Consider the following 25272-nt stretch of genomic DNA (forward strand, 5'->3'; position numbering starts at 1 on the left):
TCATGAATCGCCTGACATAATTGAAAACTTACATCCAGGTACTTTCCTAGTAAATTTTATATACCTCTGCGGGCTTAGCATTTATCTGAAAGACAAGGGGATCAGTGTTAGATGCAATATTCCATTTTTGATTTTGTACTTAATGCCTGCACTTACAAAGCTGAAAGTCTTTTTGGTAGCCTTCTCAACTTGTTCTGCCATCTGCATATACCCCACAATTTTGCTGTTCCAGCATGCCCTTTTAAGTACAACAGTATTCCATTTTACCAGTCTGACTATACCTTGAAGTCTCCTCTATTTCACATCCAAGTTTCTGGTCATCTGTAACCTTTGAAATTATGCCCCAAATATTAAATCTATACTGTATATGAGTGGGCCCAATCATTTGCCCAATAAACCTGTTATACTTGTGCAGTAAAATTAAAGCTATCACCAGCAACTTTTTAAGTCCATGTACAGATTAACTGCACAACCCTCATCTGTTCACTCAACTCAAAAAGATCATTTTGTTCAAAGCACTGCTAAATCCCTGACTTACATGCACATTATATATTCTTGTGTCAGGAAGAAGTTAAATGTTGATAAATATGGATCAGACACCAAATAAAAAATAGATATAATCAATTCACACTACTAAAGTTCATCTTACAGTGATGCATTCAAATGTCTTAGGATGAGTACAACCAAAAAATATTTAAGACCCATAATGGGCTTATGGGTATTGATATTAGTACAAAACAGAAACGGTCCAAGTAAATTATCTAGATTGTACAAGCTGCTGCCACTATGCATCTGTTTTGCAGGAGCTACATTCATCTAGGCAAATGATGAGTATTCCATCATATTTCCATGATTTGGAGGTGTTGGACAGGGGTGTACAAAGTTAAAAATCAGACAACATCAGGTTATAGTCCAACAGGTTTATTTGGAATCACCAACTCTTGGAGAGCTGCTCCTTCATCAGGTGGTTGTGGAGTATAAGATTGTAAGACAGAATTTATAGCAAAAGTTTACAGTGTGATGTAACAAATTATATATTGAAAAAGACCTGGATTGTTTGTTAAGTGTCTCATCTTTTAGAATGACCATGTTGGTTTCAGTTCTTTCATATGTACAATCCAAAATTTTTAAAAATAATTACATTCTCAAGTGAACTATAATTGGTGTAACGTCGGCCTAGACAATGCATTACCTGAGTGGGTGTGCGCACGTCCGTGAGTGCAATGGGGTATAAAGTCTGCATGAGCACGTGTGCGTCCTAGAGTGTGCGCTTGTGTAGTACATGGGATCACCTGTTGTGTGACATGAACCCAAGGTCCCAGTTGAGGCCATCTCCACGGGTACCGAACTTGGCTATCAGCCTCTGCTCGGCCACTTTGCACTGCTGCCTGTCCCGAAGTCCACATTGGAGGATGGTCACCCGAATGTCTGAGGTCGAATGTCCCAGACCGCTGAAGTGTTCTCTGACTGGGAGGGAGCACTCCTGTCTGTTGATTGTTGTGCGGTGTCCATTCATCCGTTGGCGAGACAGAGCAGAGGCTACAGCAATGTACCGTACCTCAGGGCATTCTTGCCTGCAGCATATGAGATAGACAACACTAGCCGCTTCATGAGTACCTGCCACATACAACTTTTGTCTATTTATCTTACCCATGACCCTTATCATTTTGTAAACCTCTAGACGGTCACCCCTCAGCCTCCAACGCTCCAGGGAAAACAGCCCCAGCCTATTCAACCTCTCTCTATACCTCAAATCCTCCAACCCTGGCAACATCCTTGTAAATCTTTTCTGAACCCTTCCAAGTTTCACAACTTCCTTCCAATAGGAAGGAGACCAGAACTGCATGCAATATTCCAACAGGGGCCAAACTAATGTCCTGTACAGCCACAACATGACCTCCCAACTCCTGTACTCAATACTCTGACCAATAAAGGAAAGCATACCAAGCTCCTTCTTTACTATCCTACTTGCGACTCTACTTTCAAGGAGCTATGAATCTGCACTCCAAGGTCTCTTTGTTCAGCAACACTCCTGAGGACCTTAAGTGTATAAGTCCTGCTAAGATTTACTTTCCAAAAAGGAAGAACCTCCACCTGCCACTTCTCAGCCCATTGGCCCATCTGATCAAGATGCCATTGTAATCTGAGGTAACCTTCTTCACTGTCCACTACACCTTCAATTTTGGTGTCATCTGCAAACTTACTAACTATACCTCTCAAGCTCACATCCAAATCATTTATATAAATGACAAATAGTAGTGGACCCAGCACTGATCCTTGTGGCACTCCACTAGTCACAGGCCTCCAGTCTGAAAAACAACCCTCCACCACCATCCTCTGTCTTTTACCTTTGAATCAGTTCTGTATTCAAAAGGCTAGTTCTCCCTGTATTCCATGATATCTAACCTTACTAACCAGTCTCCCATGGGAAACCTTGTCGAATACCTTACTGAAGTCCACGTCATTGAAGATCACGTCACCACTCTGCCCTCAATCTTCTTTGTTACTCCTTCAAAAAACTCAACCAAGTTGCAAACTACCAGATTTGAAGCAAAGCACACTTTATTCATACACCATTGTTAAAATACAACCAAAGAAAGTAGAAATTTGACTACCTTAACTCCACTGGAAAACCTAAGAGTAATAGATTATTTTATGTCTAAATAGTCACTGCCCAATATAGTAAGTAACATCCTATAAAATATATGCTTGGCAAAAGTAAGTTTAGAAAACTAGATGGTCCCACATGCAACTCCCACAGCAAGAGAACCCCCAGCCGTAACCGAAAGGGGATGAAATAGTTTCTATTTTAAAACACAACTAGTAACTACTACTGAAAAGAAAAATCTTGGTACTGTGGGAGTTTGACCCCACCCATTCAGGCTGCTTCTATTGTTCCAACTTTAAATAAAGGCCTCATAAAACATTTACTTCAGTGGCTCTGTGCAGACTGCTCAGCATGTCTGCCTTAAAATCTCTCTTCAAAGAAAAAGGTCAAAATACACCTCAAAGCCATAGTATCATTACAGGAAGATGGTTAGACTCCCAATGGAAAAGGTTATTGTATGGCACTAATGTGGCACAAATGCTACTTATCACTTATCAACACAAACTGAGATATTGTCCAAGTCTTGTAATGGACACTGGCCACTTCAGTAACTAAGCAGTTACAAATGATGCGGCACATTCCACAATAAGCGCACGTCCCCACTTTTGACCTGACGACTGAGGCAACGTCATTGGCAAAGCAGCTAAAGATGGTTGGGCCAAAGACACTATCCTGAAGAATTCCTGCAATGATGCCTGGGACTTTTTGGGGCTCCAGCAACAATAACTATCTTCCTTTGTACTATGACTTAAGCGACTGCAGAGCTTTCATCAATTCCCATTGATTCTAGCTATGTTTGAGTTCCTTGATGGCACACTCAGTCAAATACAGCCTTGCTTTTCTCGGTCTCCTTTGCCCATGATTTGGCAAGGCTGTAATGAGGTCAGGAGCGCAGTGGCCCTGACATGACACAAAGTGAGAGTCAGCGAACAAGCTCTTGCTGAGCAAGCACTGATTGTTAGCACTATTGATGACATATTCCATAACTTTGTTAAAAATCAAGAGGCTGACAGAGCAGTATTAAGCCAAAATGTATTTGCCCTGGCTTTTATTGACAGGACATAGCTGAGCGATCTTCCAAATTGCTGAGGCGATTTCATTGCTGTATTGGATTTAGATTTCAGTACCGTTGCCACAAGGTTGTCAGGATCCTTAGCCTTTGCAGTGATCTTAGTCAAGGGGCAAATGTTGATCAGGATACTTGAGCATGGTCCCTACATGCCACCCAACGAGGCTAAGGTTAGTTTAATGCCTTAATCAAAAGACTTCACCTTCACTGGCACAGTACCCCTTTTAATCTTCACCAGAATATTAACCAAGATCTCCATACCTTGTCTTTAAAGTGGGACAATCACAAGCTAATGAAATTAAAAATGACTGATGTCTACTGAATCGCAGCTAAAATCAACCCCATGAGGTTTAGACTACAAATATTCATTTCAATCAGGACCCTTACAGCCAGAGATGAAATGATCAGTCCAGGCTAGTTAATGGGCACCAGGGTCCCAGGTTCGATTCCAGCCTTAGGCGACTGTCTGTGTGGAGTTTGCACATTCTCCCTGTGTCTGCATGAGTTTCCTCCGGGTGCTCTGGTTTCCTCCCACAGTCAGTTCCCAGCCTTGATCCCCTTGCAGACATGTATCTGTAATACCCACAATACTGTGCAAGTCAGGTGATGAATTGCCATGCTAAGTTGCCCATAATGTTAAGTGGATTAGTCAGAGAGAAATGAGTCTAGGTGGTTTACTCTTCGGAGGGTCAGTGTGGACTGGTTGGATGGATACATGAATAGGAAGGGTTTAGAGGGCCAAACGCTGGTAAATGGGACTAGATTAACTTAGGATATCTGGTCGGCATTGATGAGTTGAACTGAAGGATCTGTTTCTGTACTGTGTGACTCTATGACTGGAGGGCAGCTAATGTGGTATCATTATGCATGAAGATTGGTATGGATAAACCAGGAAACTGCATGCTTTATGGTTCCTCAACTTCTCCTGTACAGATTCTACACCTTCCAACTCTATCACTTCTTGCTGTTGATTTAATTTCTTACTAACAAGGCAACCATGCACCCTCTACCTATCCTTTTGATAGGATATATATCCATGGATGTTCAGTTCCCAGCCTTGATACCCTTGCAGACATGTATCTGTAATACCCACAATACTGCACCTGCCAATTTCAATCTATGCTACAAGCTCATTTGTTTTGTTTCATATACTGCATGCATTTAATCAGAACATCCTTAATTCTGCACTACCCGCCCCCTTGTCCCTGAAGTTAAATTTCTAACCCCTTCCGTAGCCTGTCCGAGTATTTGTTCTGGAAACTTCAATCTCTGCTGAGTCCTCCCCTGCTTTAACTTTTTCTATAATCTTCTACACAACTGAACCCAGCCCCCAACCATTGAGCTCAAAGTCCTATCCACAGCCCTAGTTCTGCAACTTGCAAGGACTCTGGTGCCAGCATGATTCAGGTGGAGTGCATCCTATTGGAAAAGCTCCCTCCTTCCCCAATACTAACTTCAATGTCCTGTGAATTTGAACCCATTACTCCCACACCAATCTGAGTCCTGGTTTACCTTTTTAATCTTTTTGACAGTGCGCTGATTTGTTTGTGGCTCAGGTAGTAATCCAGAGATTACCACCTTTTTGGCTGATTTTCAATTTAGGGCCTAGCCGCTGATATTCCCTTAACAGAACCTCTTTCGACCTATATTGATGGCACCTACATCGACCATGAAAATTGGATCTTTCCCCTTCCACTCCAAATTATTCTGCAACCCAGATGTTCTATCCTGAACCCAGTCACCAGACAGGCAACACAACCTTTGGGACTCTTGATCCTAACCACAGAACAGTGTCTATTCCCCGATCATTCTATTCTTCATTACAACTACATTTCTTTCTCCCCCCTCTCTTGAAAGGCTCCCTGTACCACAGGGTTATGGTCAGTTTGCTCATCCTGCTATAGCCCATATGTTCATATACACAAGGTGCAAGAATCTCAAACCTGTTAGACAAGTTCACGGTGGGCAGCACGATGGCACAGTGGTTAGCACTGCTGCCTAACAGCGCCAGAGACCCAGGTTATATTCCTGCCTCAGGCGACTGACTGTGTGAAGTTTACACATTCTCCCAGTGTCTGCGTGGATTTCCTCCGGGTGCTCCGGTTTCCTCCCACAGTCCAAAAATGTGCAGGTTAGGTGAACTGGCCATGCTAAATTGCCCGTAGTGTTAGGTGTAGGGGAATGGGTCTGGGTGGGTTGCGCTTCGGCGGGTTGGTGTGGACTTGTTGGGCCAAATCTAGTAACCTAATCTAAAGATTAAAATTCCTTCAGTACCACCTCCTGGACCCCTCTATCTGCCTCACTAGTAGTCACACACTCCTGCCCTTGACTACTAATCACATTTAAGTTAGTTAATACAAGGGATTTGATTGCATCCTGAAACACTGTTTCTGGGTAATTCTTTCCCCTTCTAATGTGTTGCAATGTCTGAAGCTCAGTCTACAGCCCATCAACTCAGTTCCTCAACCAACCAATATTTGCTACAGATATGGTCATGATAAACCACAATAGGGTCCACCAGCTCCCACACTGTGCCATTACAACTCATCACTGGCCCGGAATTGCTATTTTAATGACTGAGCTCTTAATTTGATTTTTAAAATTTTCGCACTTTTTTTTAAGTTTGTAGCCTGTAAAATTTTCTACTATTGACCTTCAATCTGAAAGTAACTTATCTAAGATAGTCAAATTGGCAGCTATCAATGAACTTACTGTTTACCTGTGATGTCACTCTTTTGCACTGGGCCCCTGATCCTGGCTTCAACTTGTCCTGTGAAAAGACCTTACAAACTGAGGGCCAAAAAATCTCAAGCAAAATGCGGCTCTTCCCCTCTGCACCAAATTCCCCGAACTGTATACTGAGCTGTGAATCACGCTGGGATGGTATCTTTCTTTCCTGACCATGCAAAGCTTGTTGCTTACTAACAAATTTGATTGAAGTTTTCAATGAGATGACTAGGTGTGCAGATAAGGGTGGTGCATTTGATGCAGTCTGCATGAACTTTAGTAAGACTTTTGACAAGGGCTCACATGGCAAACTAGTTAAAAAGCTATAAGCCCAAGTGATCCAAAGTAAATTGGTTCCAAAATTATCTTAATGGTAGGAAGCATAAGGCAATCGTCAAGACTTGTGTTTATGACAAGAAGCCTGTAAATATTCCTACTATTTACCTTCAATCTAAAAGTAATCTATAGTCAAATTGGTAGCTATCACCAATGAAATTACAGTTTGCCGGTGATGTCACTTTTGTGCTGGGCCCCTAATTCTGGGCTTCAATTTATCTTGTAAAAGGACAGGGGATTAATGCACGAGTTGGTACTGAGTCCCTTGCTGGTTGTAGGCATATTAATGATCTAAACATGAATGTATGAAGTATGACCAATTGTTAGATAACAAAAAGTGGTGGTATGGTAAACAGTGAAGAAGAAAGTCTTAGACTACAGGGCTAGCCAGAACACTGATAAATGGAATTTCATTCCGAAAAGAATGAGGTCATGTACTTTGGGAAGACTAATAGGCAAGGATCCTAGGACGTACAGAGGATTAGAGTGCCTTGATCCATGAAGGCAATAGGACAGGTACATAAAGTGATTAAGGCGGCATACAGGATAATTACCTTTATGATACAAAAGCATGCAGGCTTTGATAGAGCTGTATAAACATCAGTTATACCACAGGTGAAGCATTGTGCGCAGTTCTTGTTACCACACACTACAGAGGGTGCAAAAGACACTTAGATGGATGTCGTCTGTGTTGTAGCTACTTAGTTATGAAGAGAGACCAGATAAACTGGAGTTGTTTACCTTTGAACAGAGAAGGCTAAGGACGATCTGACTGAGGTGTACAATAGACTGAGGGGTGACCTTATAGAGGTTTACAAAATTATGAGGGGCATGGATAGGGTAAATAGGCAAAGTCTTTTCCCTGGGGTAGGGGACTCCAGAACTAGAGGGCATAGGTTCAGGGTGAGAGGGGAAAGATATAAAAGAGACCTAAGGGGCAACTTTTTCACACAGAGGGTGGTACTGGTATGGAATGTGGTGGAAGCTGGTACAATTGCAACATTTAAGAGGCATTTGGATGGGTATATGAATAGGAAGGGTTTGGAGGGATATGGGCCAGGTGCCGGCAGGTGGGGCTAGACTGGGTTGGGATATCTGGTCAGCATGGACAGGTTGAACCAAAGGATCTGTTTCCATGCTGTACATCTCTATGACTCCATGACAAGTAAACATTTCCCCCTTCACAGAGGGGTCAATAAACATGGGCATAGAACTAAGGCAAGGGCAGGAGTTTGAGCAAAATCTTTTTCATCCAAAGAGTGGGGTGTATGTGGAACTCAATGCCTGAAAGTGCACTAACAGTCAAAACATTTTCATAGTATTTGGATGAACAATTAGCAGACAAGGCTAGGGCCAAGTGTTGAAAAATAGGATGCGATGTGAAAGATTTTGTATTAATAATGAAGATATGATAAACTGAAGGTCCTCTTTCTTTAAGCATTAATTCCATAATTTTACTGAATTCAATTTTCATCATTTGTTTTGGTAGAATTCAAATTGATTTTCCCAGAACATTAGCATGGAGTCTGGATTACTAGTCCAGTGAGATTATCACTACAAAGTATTTAACATATTTGTAAAGCTTCCTTATTTTTGAATAAGCAGTCCTTCACTCGTGCTGTACTCCCACCCTCTCAGATGCTTTGGAAAATTGAATAATTCTCAGCAGGCATCTATAAGTTCAAGTACAAAGGAAGCACCACCACTAGTGTCTTTGCAAGATCTTTCAAATACAATGATAACAGGAGTACGTTCTCCCAAATGAACATGCCTAGCAGTGAGGCAGTAATCTCTCAATGCTAGTTCTCCAGATAGGGCATGAACATTGTATGCATGACACCAGGCTCCAGAAGCAGGAGGTTCCCAGGAGCCCAGCAGAAACACTTGAATGATGCCCTCCAAGACTCCATCAAATGTCTGTTACGGCATGGAAGACCATGACTTGATCCAACTGACCGGAATGGAGAAGGCTCATTTGGAAAGGCATTAAAAGGCAAGAGACTTCATCGTAAATAGAGGTGAAATTAGGACTTCAGAAAGAATGCAAAAACTAAAGAACTCATTCTGCAAGCACCACCTGCTGTTATATGATAGCATTCATAGATTACATGGTTGAACTAATTAATCATCTCCGAATTCAATGAACTGAAGTGAATTCAAGCCATGCTTGATCATGGAGGACTGCTTAAGGACCAAGGAGAGCATTCAGAGAAATATGGCTGGTACCTAGGATGAAAAAGCAATCTCCACACTAGCTCCTCGATCTGAAATGCATTATAATTATGCTCAAAGAAAACTTAGACGGAGGAATGACAAGTGCTTAACTGCCAAGGCATCAAAATCATTTAAATCTTCAATGGCATCAAGTGTTCATGTCAAAATTATATTTCAAATTCAAAACTTCTCCACAATGCATAATATTACCTATTTTGGCCATGATTCTCAAACAACTGAAGACCTCTCATCAACCTTATTGAAGGCAGCTAATATTTCCATTCAGCATCTCAGGACAAAATCAAATAGATAGTCAAACTCAGCATCCCCTGGAAGCTTCTTCATCACAGAAATAGTAATACCATCACAAGCAAATGGTAGAAAAAACAATCTTCACACTAGTTCCTTGATCTGAAAGAATGTTGCAGCTTGAGTTAATAATTTTCACTCAACTTCTGCCTCTAACACAACTCCATAAGCAGGGAACATGCTATGATTTTCCATAAGCAATGACCAGATGTTCTTACAAAATGTTCCTCGATTTGTTATTCCATAAAACAGCTAGCTCTCCATCATAAGCAGGCCCCAGCAACTCACATAGAACAATACAGCGCAGAACAGGCCCTTCAGCCCTCGATGTTGCACCAACCTGTGTACTAATCAAAGTCCATCCATATGCTTATCTGAGTACTGTTTAAATATCCCTAATGTGGCTGAGTTAATTACATTGGCAGGCAGGGCATTCTATGTCCTTACTCTAAACAGCATTGACACAGTAGCTTTAAAAAGGTACATTTTTCACCAAGCTACATAACAGGTGACCAATAACTCAGTAGGTTTATGAGTTCTGGGGAGGGGGGTTTCCAGGACTCAAGGCCTAGAAACCATAAAGCATTGTTGCTAATGAAGTGAAGAAAATTCATAATGCTGAAGAGACCAGGAGCACAGACATTTGAGGATTGTAAAGCAAGAGGTGGTCAGAGATATAAGAGGGGTGAAGCCATAAAGGGAAAAGAGTGATAATAAGAGTGATTATTTTAAAACAGAGTAATTGCTGAATTAAAGTCAATGCAGGTTGATGAACAGCAGCAATGTATGAGTCAGGCAGAACTTTTGTTGAGCTCGAGCTTATAACGTGGGAAGCTGGCCAGAAGACCATTGTAATAGTCAAATCTAAAGAAACAATGGCCTGGATGAGAGTTCCAGCAGATGAACTGAGCTTCCTGTCAAGGGATTAACACTGACAGCCGAGTGAGGCCAAAGCTAAGACTACGCAGTCTCAGCTGAGTTGGTAACATGGTTTGGGAAAACACAACACTTAGAGTCATAGAGATGTACAGCACAGAAACAGTGAGAAAATCTGGAGACAAAATATATTTTACTGCAAGAGAGTTGAGAAATGTAAGTGACAAAGTATATTTGTACTTTCAAAGTTTGGGTGAAGATTTGTAGCTCAGGTGCTCGTTGTTGTGGTTCTGTTCCCCGAGCTGGAAATTTTTGTTGCAAACGTTTCGTCCCCTGTCTAGGTGACATCCTCAGTGCTTGGGAGCCTCCTGTGAAGCGCTTCTGTGGTGTTTCCTCCGGCATTTATAGTGGCCTGTCCCTGCCGCTTCCAGTTGTCAGTTTCAGCTGTCCGCTGTAGTGGCCGGTATATTGGGTCCAGGTCGATGTGTTTGTTGATAGAGTTTGTGGATGAGTGCCATGCTTCTAGGAATTCCCTGGCTGTTCTCTTCGAGGAGAAAGTGAGGTCTGCAGATGCTGGAGATCAAAGTTGAAACTTTATTGCTGGAACAGCACAGCAGGTCAGGCAGCATCCAGGGAACAGGAGATTCGACGTTTCGGGCACAGGCCCTTCTTCAGGAATGGTGAAGTCCAAGTTCATCCCCTGTGGTTGGAGGGTTCCCAGTCGGAAGATAAGACGCTCCTCCTCCGACCGTCGCGTTGTTGTGGTTTGGCGGTGGATGAGTCCAATGACCTGCGTATCCTCACCAGTTTCTTCATCCCCCCTCCCCCCACCTTGTCTCAGCCGGATCCCTCCAGCCCGGCACCGCCTTCCTGACCTGCAGTCTTCTTCTTGACCTCTCCGCCTCCATCCTACTCCGACCTATCACCCTCACCTTGACCTCTTTCCACCTATCACATTTCCAACGCCCCTCCTCCAAGTCCCTCCTCCCTACCTTTTATCTTCTCCTGCTGAACACTCTCTGCTCATTCCTGAAGAAGGGCCTGTGCCCGAAACGTCGAATCTCCTGTTCCCTGGATGCTGCCTGACCTGCTGTGCTGTTCCAGCAATAAAGTTTCAACCCTGGCTGTTCTCTGTTTGGCTTGCCCTATAATGGTAGTGCTGTCCCAGTCGAATTCATGTTGCTTGTCGTCTGTGTGTGTGGCTACTAAGGATAGCTGGTCGTGTCGTTTCGTGGCTAGTTGATGTTCATGGATGCGGATCGTTAGCTGTCTTCCTGTTTGTCCTATATAGTGTTTTGTGCAGTCCACTCAGACCCATAGTATCATTACCAGGGACACCATCACACAAACTGGCTAAAGAACTACAACAGAAACTGAAACACCTCATCAGACAATCTATACAATCAACACAGGAATTCTTGGACATCATCAGAAATATACACATAGACAAGGAAGAAACTATGGTCTCATTCGACGTAACGGCACTGTTCACCTCTATTGACAAAACCCTAGCCAGAGAAACAATAGCCAACCTGCTGGACATACAGAACAGACAACAGGACGTTGAACCTATCAACAAAGACGGCATACTTAAACTACTGGACTTGTGCCTCACAACACACTTCACATTCAACAACCAGATATACGAACAAATCAACGGAACACCCATGGGCTCACCGATCTCTGGACTCATAGCAGAAACAGTAATGCAAAGATTGGAACAAACAGTCTTACCCACAAATTCAACCCAAACTCTGGGTCAGATATGTCGATGACACGTTTGTAATCAATAAAAACACAGAAATAAAGAAAACACACCGGATCATCAACGCCACACTCACAGGAATCCGATTCATGAGAGAAGAAGAAAAGGATAACCAACTCCCATTCCGAGACGTGATGGTACAGAGAACACCGAACGGAGAATTCACCACAAAGGTATACAGGAAAGTCACACACACAGACCAAGTCCTGAACTATGAAAGCAACCGCCCCAACACACACAAACGAAGTTGCATCAAGACACTATTCAAAAGGGCCACAACACACTGCAGCACACCAGAACTGCAAAAAGAGGAAGAGGAACACCTATACAAGGTATTCGCCAAAAACGGATACCCGCGCAACTTCATCAACAGATGCCTAAGAGAAAGACAACGGAACGAGGACATGCCGCAACCCAAAGGACTAGCCACACTACCATACATCAGGAGCATTTCAGAAATGACAGCCAGACTACTGCGACCACTAGGACTTATAACAGCACACAAACCAACAGCCACCCTCAGATAACAACTCACCAGAACGAAGGACCCGATACCCAGCATGAGCAAAACTAATGTAGTGTACAAAATCCCATGCAAGGACTGCACAAAACACTATATAGGACAAACAGGAAGACAGCTAATGATCCGCATCCATGAACATCAACGAGCCACGAAACGACACGACCAGCTATCCTTAGTAGCCACACACACAGACGACAAGCAACATGAATTCGACTGGGACAACACTACCATTATAGGGCAAGCCAAACAGAGAACAGCCAGGGAATTCCTAGAAGCATGGCACTCATCCACAAACTCCATCAACAAACACATCGACCTGGACCCAATATACCGGCCACTACAGCGGACAGCTGAAACTGACAACTGGAAGTGGCAGGGACAGGCCACTATAAATGCCAGAGGAAACACCACAGAAGCGCTTCACAGGAGACTCCCAAGCACTGAGGATGTCACCTAGACAGGGGACAAAACGTTTGCAACAAAAATTTCCAGCTCGGCGAACAGAACCACAACATATTTGTACTTTCATTTTAAAACATCGAGATTATACATGGAATGCAAAGATATCTCCCTCAATTTCCCAACCCTGTTCAATCTCATGCTTCTATATTCAGTTATGGCTTCCTTCTCTACACCTACAAGAGACAACTGCCCAAGGACACCCATCCACATCTGAAGTGCAACCCTCTTCATATTAAACAATTTTTAAAATGGATTTCATCATGACAGGATACAGTAGCACAGTGTTACTGAACTAATGGTTCAGACACGAGTTCAAATCTTACCACTGGCAGTGGAGAATTTAAATTCAATTAATTAAACATGGAATTAAAAGCCTATATGAATAATGTTAACATTGAAATTACTAAACTGCCATTAAAATCCTCAGCAAATCAGTAATGTAATTTCAGAAAAGAAACTTGCTGCCCTTACTCACTCTGACCTATGATTTCAAAACCACAGGTGGTCTTGGGAGAGAACTTTGAGCAGGTTGAGCCTATTCCCATTCAAGGGAGAGAAAACAGAGTTAGCATTTCGGGTCCAGTGACCCTTCTTCAGAACTATTCTGAAGGAGAACACTGGACCCAAAATGTTAACTCCACTTTCTCTCCAGAGATGCTGCTAAACTTGTGTTTTTCCAGCAGTTTCTATTTTTGTTTCTGTTTCCAGCATCCACGGTTCTTTGGTGTTATCTTTTCATTTTTACCCTACGAAACTGAGCGAAATTGAAAATTCAATCTTACAGCTGTCCCACACATGGAGTGATTTTACTTTCTCTTAAGTACTAGATTACTGTTAGCTGAAATGAAGAAAATCACAGAATAGCATCAAATCAACGTCTTGTGAAATCCCCAGCAATAGGATGCGCCAGCAGCTCAGCTGAAGATTTTATCCCTAACTACACTTAATGACTAAATCTAAACTGGAACATAATTATTTCTTCCATATTTATGGCAATGAAATTTTGGAGCATCACAAAAGTGAAAAGAAACACCAATGCAGATCATTTGACCCATTCTGGTCTACTGCCATCCAATAGCAAGAATGTTGTGAAACTTGAAAGGGTTCAGGAAAGATTTACAAGGATATTGCCAGGGTTAAAGGGTTTGAGCTATAGGGAGAGGCTAGGGCTGTTTTCCCTGGAGCGTTGGAGGCTGAGGGGTGACCGAGGTTTTATAAAATCATGAGGAGCATGGATAGGATAAATAGACAAGGTCTTTTTTTCTTTTTCCCTGGGGGGGGGGGGGGGCGGGAAAGAGAGAGTGGTGATGGTGTCCAGAATGAGGGGGCATGGGTTTAGGATGAGGGGGGAAAGATACAAGACCTAAGGGGCAACATTTTCATGCAGAGAGTGGTGTGCGTATGAAATGAGCTGCCAGAGGAAGTGGTGAAGGCTGGTACAATTACAACATTTAAAAGGCAACTGGATGGGTATGAATAGGAAGCGTTTAGAGGGATATGGGCCAAGTGCTGGCAAATGGGACTAGATTAATTTAGAATATCTGGTTGGCGAGGACAAATTGGACCAAAGGGTCTGTTTCCGTGCTGTACATCTTTATGACTCACTGTACCAGTTTCAATGTTAACTTTGAGACTTCAATTTGAATGCTGTTTCTCTGTCCTTTATGTTCCCTTTGATATTTTTCAAAATATTTCTCATTCACTCCTTAAAAAAGTGAGTTGGCTTTCTTTAACCACTTATGGTATATTTTCCCAGTAATTCTTTGCATGAATAAACATGTCCTCATTGGAAAGTCCAGAATTAGGGGTCACAGTCTCAGGGAAAGGGGTAGGTTATTGAGGACTGAGACGAAAGATAGCTTTGTACAGTGCCATTCACTTAACGCCATTCCAAAGCACTTTACTGTCAATTATAAACTTTTGAAATATTGCCATTGTTTTAATGAAAAGAGATTGTTGTACCCAGAGAATTCCAAAGATTCACCACCCTCTAAGAAAATGAGAAATAGCTGGAAAATCACAGCAAGTCTAGCAGCAGCTGCGGAGACAAAGTTAAGGCTTGGGTCCAGGGTCCTACTTCAGAACAGTTCTGGAATTAAGAGTCTCATAATGATCATGAAACCTATCTGGTTCACTAATGTTCTTTAGAAGGAAACTACCATCCTTACTTGGCCTGGATTATTTGTGACTCCAGACCCACAGCTTAACTAGCCTCCAAGTTAAGCAATAAATGCTAGCCTAACCAGCTTCACCCTCATCCCATAAATGAATATTTAAAATGTTTCCAGAGTCTAGCAGTTCTTTGGAATTGTTTAATGCAGTGGTCTATGGTATTTTCCAGTATTTCCTCTCCAGTATTTTGAAGACTGAAATCAACAGAAACTACATAGAATCTATGCCAACATCTTAGATGAAGGGAACGATCGAATTGTAGCCAAATTTACCAATGACACCAGGTTGGGTAGGAAGCTAAGTTGGCAGAGGAGACAGTGAATCTGCAAAGGAGGTTAAGTGAGTGGGTACCATTTTGGCAGTTGGAATGAGAGAGATAATGGAAATTTGTCCACTCGAGACAAAACAACAGAAAGATAACATTAATTAAATGGACAGACAGTGCAGAACTCTGATAGAGAAATGCCAGTGCATTAATTCATGAACCAGAAAGCATTAGTGTGTAGGTACATCAAGTGATTAAAAAGACAAACGGAATGTTGCCATTTATTCCAAAAAAAGAAAGAATTTGAGAAGTTTTACATAATTTGTACAGGGCCTCAGCAAGACCACTTCTGGAGTATCATGTTGTTTTTGTCTGCTTTTTGAAAATAACAATCTACACATTAGCAGTTCAGCAAAGGTTCACTTTGCTCAGTCATGAGATGAACTTCTTACAGAGGAAGAGTGACCAGGTTAGGACTTCATTGTTTGGAGTTTAGAAGAATGAAAGGTGGTCCTGTAGAAACATCCAAAAATTTGAACATATGCTGTAAACAGAAAAGATATTTCCTCTACAAGGAAAGAAAACAAGGGGATAGAGAAAGAATAAGAGATCTTCCAATTACAACTTTGAGAAGTTCTTTGTTGTCAGGGGTTTGTTGGCCTACGGGAGTCTCTTCCCCAAAAAGCAGTAGAGGGCTGGTCTTTAATGCAATGCAGAGGTAGATTTTGAATAGACAAGGGAGCAATGGGAGCAGGTAAGAAAGTAGTAGTGAGACCACAGCAGATCAGTTATAAGCTTATTGAATAATGGAGTAGGGATGAAACGTTGAATGACCATTTCCAGCTCTGAAGTCCTGTGTACTTTTTTATATAGCCACAAAGAGAATTAAGGGTGATGGGGATAATGCAGGAAAATTGAGATAGATGACGCATGACTCCAAGTGAATAGAGTCATTAGGTCATGGGTCAGCTCGAGAACAGGAAACAGACATTAGAGATAAAAAGGGGTATTTTCAAGTTGACAAGAATCAGTACTGTGGCCTCAGTTAATTACTTCATAGATTGCAAGGAGAGGTAGAACATACGTAAGTTTTCCAACAATACAAAGCTTGATGGGAAAGCATGTTTGAGGAGTGCACAGAAAGATTGTAGAGCTAAAGATAGAACAAGTGAATGGATGACAAGTTGGCAGATGAAGTACAATGTGAAGGAGGAGGAAATTGGGCACTCGGAACTTAAGAACAGTAAAACATATCTTTTAAAAAAAGGTTCAAAACTTGTAAATGCTGTTGAGCAGTAATGTGGATGTGCCTATACAAATATCCCAAAGTTATTATGCTGATTCAGTAGGCAATTATAGAGGCATAGAGATGTACAGCACGGAAACAGACCCTTCGGAGCAACCCATCCATGCCGACCAGATATCCCAACACAACCTAGTCCCACCTGCCAGCACCCGGCCCATATCCCTCCAAACCCTTCCTATTCATATACCCATCCAAATGCCTCTTAAATGTTACAATTGTACCAGCCTCCACCACTTCGTCTGGCAGCTCATTCCATACACGCACCACCCTCTGTGTGAAAAAGTTGCCCCTTAGGTCTCTTTTATATCTTTCCCCTCTCACCCTAAACCTATGCCCTCTAGTTCTGGACTCCCCCACCCCAGGGAAAAGACTTTGTCCATTTATCCTATCCATGCCCCTCATGATTTTGTAAACCTCGAAAAGATCACCCCTCAACCTCCGACGCTCCAGGGAAAACAGCCCCAGCCTGTTCAGCCTCTCCTTATAGCTCAAATCCTCCAACCCTGGCAACATCCTCATAAATCTTTTCTGAACCCTTTCAAGTTTCACAACATCTTTCCATTGGAAGGAGATCAGAATTGCACACAATATTCCAACAGTGGCCTAACCAATGTCCTGTACAGCCGCAACATGACCTCCCAACTCCTGTACTCAATACTCTGACCAATAAAAGAAAGCATACCAAACGCCTTCTTCACTATCCTATCTACCTGCAACTCCACTTTCAAGGAACTATGAACCTGCACTCCAAGGTCTCTTTATTCAGCAACACTCCCTTGGATCTTACCATTAAATGTATATGACCTGTTAAAATTTGCTTTCCCAAAATGCAGCACCTCACATTTATCGGAATGAAACTCCATCTGCCACTTCTCAGCCCATTGGCCCATCTGGTCAAGATCCTGTTGTAATCTTTGCTGTCCACTACACCTCCCATTTTGGTGTCACCTGCAAACTTACTAACTGTACCTCTTATGCCCGCATCCAAATCATTTATATAAATGACAAAAGGTAGAGGACCCAGCAAGGATCCTTGTGGCACTCCACTGGTCACAGGCCTCCAGTCTGAAAAACAACCCTCCACCACCACCCTCTGTCTTCTACCTTTGAGCCAGTTCTGTATCCAAATGGATAGTTCTCCCTGTATTCTATGAGATCTAGCCTTGTTAACCAGTCTCCCATGGGGAACCTTGTCGAACGCCTTAGTGAAGTCCATATAGATCACATCTACCGCTCTGCCCTCATCAATCCTCTTTGTTACTTCCTCAAAAAACTCAATCAAGTTTGTGAGACATGATTTCCCACTCGGGGAGAAAGTGAGGTCTGCAGATGCTGGAGATCAGAGATGGAAATGTGTTGCTGGAAAAGCGCAGCAGGTCAGGCAGCATCTAGGGAACAGGAGAATCGACGTTTCGGGCATTAGCTCGAGTGCCCCTCTTCAGGATTCCTGAAGAAGGGCTAATGCCCGAAACGTCGATTCTCCTGTTCCCTAGATGCTGCCTGACCTGCTGCGCTTTTCCAGCAACACATGATTTCCCACTCACAAAGCCATGTTGACTATCCCTAATCAGTCCTGCCTTTCCAAACACATGTACATCCTGTCCCTCAGGATTCCCTCCAACACCACCTACGTCAGGCTCACTGGTCTATAGTTCCCTGGCTTGTCCTTACCGCCCTTCCTAAACAGTGGCACCACGTTAGCCAACCTCCAGTCTTCCAGCACCTCACCTGTGACTATTGATGATACAAATATCTCAGCAAAAGGCCTAGCAATCACTTCTCTAGCTTCCCACAGAATTCAGGGTACACCTGATCAGGTCCTGGAGATGTATCCGCCTTTATGCATTTCAAGACATCCAGCACTTCCTCTTCTGCAATATGGACATTTTGCAAGGTGTCACCATCTATTTCCCTACATTCTATATCTTCCATATCCTTTTCCACAGTAAATACTGATGCAAAATACTCATTTAGTATCTCCCCCATTTTCTGTGGCTCCACACAAAGGCTGCCTTGCTGATCTTTGAGGGACCCTATTCTCTCCCTAGTTATCCTTTTGTCCTTAGTGTATTTGTAAAAACCCTTTGGATTCCCCTTAATTCTATTTGCCAAAGCTATCTCATGTCCCCTTTTTGCCCTCCTCATTTCCCGCTTAAGTATACTCCTACTTCCTTTATACTCTTCTAAGGATTCACTCAATCTATCCAGTCTATACCTTACATATACTTCCTTTTTTTTCTTATCCAAACCCTCAACTTCTTTAATTATCCAGCATTCCCTATACCTACCAGCCTTTTAATGCAGTACAGGAATGGAGTCAGTTAGTACAGATGGCTGGTTTGCAATGCAGTGATGCCAATAGAGCGGGTTCAATCCTCAGTCTAGCTAAGGTCACTATGAAGGTATTGCCTTCTCAACCTTTCCCCTCACCTGAGGCATGGTGACCCTCAACTTAAATTCACCACCAGTCATCTTCAGAGTCCTCTGGGACTCTGCTGTCTTTGCCCTTACAAGAATACAGAACCTTTGACCCAAAAAGCTCCAATTCAGGTGCCACCAGCTCCAGAGATGTGTCATAACACAACTGATCAATTTGATTAGGAATATCTACAGAAGCTTTGTTGCATTTGTAAAGCCACACGTAGCTTTGGTCCTCATATTTAAAGAAGTGCTTATTTGCATTGGTCCTGGGATGAAAGAGGTGTCCTATGAGAGAAAGAGATGAGGCTAAGTGAATTGGGTCAATATTCTCTACAGTTTAGCAAAAGAAGAAATCACATTGGAACATATAAAATTGACATTGTGGTTATTTGCCAATTGGGGAACCTATATCTCAGAGGCAGAGTATTGGAATAAGGAGCCAAAGGTTCAGGGCTGAAATGAGGTGAAATTACTTCACTGAAAGGGTTGTGATCTTCAGAATTTTCTACCCAAGAGCGTTTTGGATGCTGTATCACTGAATACATTTAAGGTTCAGACACAAATTTTTGGTCCCTCAGGGATTTCAAGGCATATGGGAAGTTGGTGAGACAGTGGAGTTGCAGCTGAAAATCAGCCATGGTCTTATTAAAAAGCAGTCACAATGGGCTGTTGGTCAACTCCTGACTATCATGCATATTTAATTCTCCGAAGCTCCCCCTTCATTTCAGTACTAATCTTGGATTTTTATGCCCGTTGTCACTAACACCAGAGATAACTATTGTTCATTTGTTTCCTTCTGAAATTCTCAATTTCCAACACTAGTATACATTTTCGCTCCACCATAATTTCCCCAATTTGCAAACACATATTCTAGTGAACTTGGGTGCAAGGTATTTAGCGAAGTTACCCAAATGACATATGCAGCATTTTATTTGAACTAAATTGGGTTCTGATATGTCAACTGTATTGGAAATTTAAATGTGACAGGTACTGAAACAATGCAAATAGCAGTATCAGTAAAAAATAATGGTTTATATTCTGCCATTGTCTCAGTAAACAAACAAAGCATGCATTAATTCTCACTGAAATATTATTTTTGAGTTAAACAAACCAAAGTGATCACTTATCTAATGTGGCATCAATGAATCACTACCAATTCAAAACAGCTTTTGCCTGAAACATTGATTCTTCTGCTCCTCGGATGCTGCCTGATTTGCTGTGCTTTTCTAGCACCACACTCTTAACCAATTCAAAACAGCCAAGTGTTTCAGTTGGTACTGATGCCCAAACCACAAAATTGCAATACTTCACATCCAAAAGACATTTTCTTCTCTAACAGGCAGACCAGTAGGCAATTCATGTCTCCAACATTGTCTATTGTTAATAAATTTTCAAATACATGAAGTACTGAGCAAAGTCACCTAACAATTCATAAGATGTACAAATTAAGATGGAGAACGGACATCGGTTAAAACTAAATTTATCAAGTAAACTTTAAATATTTGAATGAATTACTTTGAAGATTCTTCTCAAATTTTGGGAGATCTTATTAATTCATGGAACTTGGGTGTTGCCAGCTGGGCCACCACTTACTGTCCACCCCTAATCACCCAAAGGGCAGTTAGGGGTCAACCACATTGCTGTGGGTCTGTAGTGATATGTTGGCCAGACCACATGAGGATCGCAGATTCCTTCCTAAAAGGATATTAGAGAAGTAGATGGATTTTTTTTTTAAAACAACAATTGATGGTGGTTACAAAGTTGCCATTAAGCTTTTTATTCCAGAAATTTTATTGAATTCAAAACTTACCATGTGCCATGATAGAAATTAAACCCATGACATTAGTCTGCGGTTCCGGATTACTAGTCTATGACATTGTGACTATATCAATGCCTTCCCCTAATTTCTGGTTCCAGAATTTAAACCTTAATATAACTAGTCAACAAAAACTGATTTCAATCACCCACGCTATGAGCCACCACCACAAATTTCTTTTTCTTTACAAATAACCAGTCACAACAAGTATACATCCTACACAACAGGATTTCTGCTAATCTACAGCATTACAGTGTTTGTTCCATCATCAAGTGTCAATCCAAAGAGAAGCAAATGGAAACTTATTTTGCGCGGCTCATTATCTCCTCTTGCTCCAAACAAGTTAAAGCCTCTACTTTATTGCACACCTCTGAACAGCTCACCCAACTTCCAGAAGGATCTTTTGTCTCTAAAAAGATAGTATGTGTTGCTGAACATCATTAACTATTCTCTATTCATCAGTAAGCAAAATCACATCACTTACAACTGACCTAACCATGTGATAAGGCTCAGAAAATACACACACAAATGTGTACACGATTACTCAAATTTCTCCAAATTAGTACTGTAATGACCAAAACTGGGAAATCAATAATAACAGGTTTACATTGAATTAACAAAGAAAGCTAATGACAAGATAGATTTTTAAAGATCATCTAACTCAATAAATTATTATTCAGGGTCCAGTGAAATTATGACAGAGGACCTGAAATACTGAACTTGAAAAAAGTTGGTTATATTGAATTTAAAGCATAAATGCACACATTTAAAATAAATAGCTAAGTAACCTTTTCAATGCCAGAGCACAAAATGTCATTTCTAAACAATTACACTCAAAGTGAATCACTTGTATTTGAATTTTTATGCCCGTTAAGACCATGGACCATATCAAAAATTAAAGATCAGCATTAAAGCAAATTCTGACAATTGTAATAGCAACTCAAGCTGACATACAACTGTGTGTCTGGACTGCCACATGTAAATTTGTAATACCCAAACCAAAGCTGAAGACTTCACCATAACAAAGGCCACCTGCTCCCACCTCCATATCACCTGTCTCCACTCAGCCCACCTGTTGCTGAAACCCTCCTTTACATCTTGACTCCAGCCAGACTTGACTATTTCAGCATTCTTCAGGCCAACTTTGCAATCTCCAACTTTCACAAAATTAAAAGGCCTAAAATTCTGTAGACCATATCTGAACTGCAAGCTATAATCATCCATAATCATATGATTACTTACCTACACTGGCTGAGGCCAGCCCTAGATTTATAATTATACCCTGTTTAAATCCTTACAAGACGTCACATTATATACCCAATCAATTCCAACCCCCAACATGTTGATCCAACTCTGGCTTTTTTAGATTAGATTAGATTCCCTACAGTGTTGAAACAGGCCCTTCGGCCCACCAAGTCCACACTGACCCTCCGAAGAGCAACCCACCCAGACCCATTCCCTTACATTCACTCCTGACTAATGCATCTAACACTACAGGCAATTTAGCATGGCCAATTCACCTAACCTGCACATCTTTGGACTGTGGGAGGAAACCGGAGCACCCGAAGGAAACCCACGCAGACACGGGGAGATTGTGCAAACTCCATACAGATAGTCGCCCAAGGCTGGAATCAAACTTGGGTCCCTGGCGCTGTAAGGCAGCAGTGCTAATCACTGAGCCCCTTTGTACCCATCGTTAACCCCACCATTGGCAGCTATGCATTCACCTGTCTAGGCCCTTAGATCTGGAATTCCCACAAACTTCTGCCCCTCGTTCTTCAAAGGCCCTCATGAAAATTTACCTCTGACCAAACCCCCACCACCCCTTTACTGTGTCAACATGTTATGGCACCATACAAATACAACTGCTACTCTAATAAGTACCTCACTTTATTCTGCAGCTGAAGAGCATGAAATTTCAAATGTCGCATTTTAAAAATACAACTGACCACCTTTATTTTGAAAATAGCAGCACACTGAATCACTTATTTTAAATTAGAAAAACAAATGTCAGTTTTCCTCAAGATCAAATTTGGACAACAGAATCAATTTTAAGTATTAAACCAGAGTTCCAATTTGAAAAGGTTACCTTCTACCAAGATCTGTCAACAAGTTCAACATAAATAAGAATTTGTTTCAGTAAAAGATAATAGTACCTGCTTCGATCATTTTGTGCATTTGGCCGAGAAACATATTAATACCCATATCAGTGATATGAGGATGTATGTCAAGAGTGTAGTGCTGGAAAAGCATAGGCAGCATCCGAGGAGCAGGAAAGTCAATGTTTTGGGCAAAAGCCCTTCATCAGGAATCAGCAAAAGAAACTCCTCGGGTGCTGCCTGACCTGCTGTGCTTTTCCAGCACCACACTCTTGACTCTAATCTCCAGCATCTGCAGTCCTCACTTTCACCTATGAGGATATATGACTAGTCATTCTAGTACAACACTCTTTGCAAAAAAATTGACCATTTAAATTTTGCATTCAGCATACATGAAACATCCCAACTATTTTACATTCAAAATAACAAATCACAAGCATTCCAAGACACTATATTGTACAAATGTAAGATATTCTAAATGCAATTCCCTGCACAGTACTGTATACTGTATCAATACCATAAAGAAAGTAAACAACTGAAATACAGATGAGAAAAGATAATGGAAAGTGCATCAATTCAAATAAACTACCTTTTTGGTACATGCAGGTGAACTTCAAAAATAAGAAATCAGTACAAATTAACATCAGGTCACTGCTCATCTCAAAACCTTAGAAATGGAAAATTCATTAATATACTGCACGGAAATATAGTGCAAACTGCTTTGTGTATGTACACATAGAGACGAAAAAAAACGTTAAAGATGTACTGAATCAGCTTGGATTAAATAAAGGTAATGAACCTTTCTGGAAGTGAACGGGGGGGGGGGGGGGGAGAAGAGACAGAGAGAGAAGAGAAGAAAAGATGGAATACATTGCTTTGAATTGGCGGGGTGGGGGGTTCTGGTTGGGTTTCAGAGTTGCAGGTAGCAGACAAGAGGCCTAGAGACCAAGGCTGAGGTTTACAACGCCCTTTACATGTCCCTGTCAGGCACACCGGCTAATCTGTTTGACTAGGGTGTGCGTTTGTAATTACCAACACCCCACCCCCCCCCCCCCCCCCCCCAAATAAAATCAACCTTTTATGTCTCTCTGTATATAAAAATGTGTATGTATATGTGAGAGAGAGATGCAGGAGGGCTGCCTGCCTGCCTCCTTGATTTACCTCCCCGTGTAAGGTGCCGTTGGTGCCGCTGCCTCCTCCGCCGCTGCTCCCGTTGCTGGACGAGGGCGTCAGGGCTTTTTGTTGACGGCTCACTGTCTTGCCACCGCCCCGCTTATTTTTCCTCCTCTTCGCCCTTTTGGCGTCGGCCGGGCTCATTGCGACGGAGGGCCCCGGGTATGTGTCTTGGGGGGGGGGGGGGGGAAGGTGGTGTTAGCTGGTGTGAAGGAGGGAGGGATCAGGCCCAGGGGAAGGTGCAGACTGTCTGAAGTGGGAAGGGGGGTGTTTGATGAGGGAGGAGATCCGAGGTGGAGGAGGGGTAAAGAGTATCCTTGGGGAGAGAGAGAGAGAATCGTCTCCTTTTTGGCTCTTCTCTCCTCCCCACCCTCTCTCTCCCTCTTTTTTTTCACGCTCCCTGGTGATAACGTACGGAGGCTGGTCCCTCTGTTTCTTTTTTTTTAATTAAAAACTCTCTTTTCCCCCCCCTCCTCCTCCTCTCGTTCTTCCTTTTGTTTTGGCCCCCAACCCCCCTCCCCCCTCCTGCTCGCCGGTGGAAGTGTCGCTTGCTCCGGTTTCAGGGCTCGACTCCTGCTCCCAGCGCCTCTGACAGAATCCGAACCGATACCAATATGGCGGCGGAGTGCAGGGCCCTATCCCGGCAGCCACCGCGCCGGCCCCGGACCCGGACCTCTCTCCCTCCCTCTCCGGGCAGGCCGACTCTCACTGCGCCTGCGCCGCCTGCACTGCACCCTGGGCGTTGTAGTCCCATCCTCCCTCCTTCCCTTCCCCCACCCAGGCAGTCTTCTTTACCCTCCCCCACACCACCCCCTCTCCTCCTCAACTGCCAGCTCTTCTCATCCCCTTTCAATTTCCTCCCAGGCCCCTGGCTCTCTTCTTAAATCTTTCCATATTCGTCCTCCCCTCCATAATCCTTTTCATCTATTTCTCCTGTCAGTTCTCTTAGACTTTTATATTTAAACCTTTCCATTTCTCCCCATCTCTCTTTCATAATCCTTTCCACCTTCTCTCCTGCTTAAACCTGAGTCTTTATTCTTAAATATTTTCAATACTCCCCATCTCCCTTTCATAATTATTTCCATCTTTTCCCCCAGTTAAATCACTTTGTGTTTAATTCTTAAATCTTTC

The 25272-nt window shown here is 42.5% G+C and overlaps 1 protein-coding gene across 3 annotated transcripts in view; it reads right to left on the reverse strand.

The window, feature by feature from the left end:
- The window catches only part of fam193a (family with sequence similarity 193 member A), a 233831-nt gene extending 209220 nt beyond the window's left edge, over positions 1 to 24611 (reverse strand). For 2 of the 3 annotated variants that reach the window (XR_015751345.1, XM_043704026.2), the window contains exon 1: positions 24130 to 24611. Coding sequence is in view for 2 of the 3 variants with exons in the window: in XM_043704026.2 (XP_043559961.2) it covers positions 24130 to 24285 (156 nt within the window). In the remaining variant the exon portion in view is untranslated. The remainder of the gene's footprint in view (positions 1 to 24129) is intronic. The other variant, XM_043704036.2, reaches the window with a different exon arrangement.
- Between the last annotated feature and the right edge of the window lie 661 nt (positions 24612 to 25272).

Source organism: Chiloscyllium plagiosum, unplaced genomic scaffold, assembly GCF_037043375.1.
Source record: "Chiloscyllium plagiosum isolate Xiang-an unplaced genomic scaffold, Cpla_swu_hap1 HiC_scaffold_2, whole genome shotgun sequence".
Classification (NCBI taxonomy): domain Eukaryota; kingdom Metazoa; phylum Chordata; class Chondrichthyes; order Orectolobiformes; family Hemiscylliidae; genus Chiloscyllium; species Chiloscyllium plagiosum.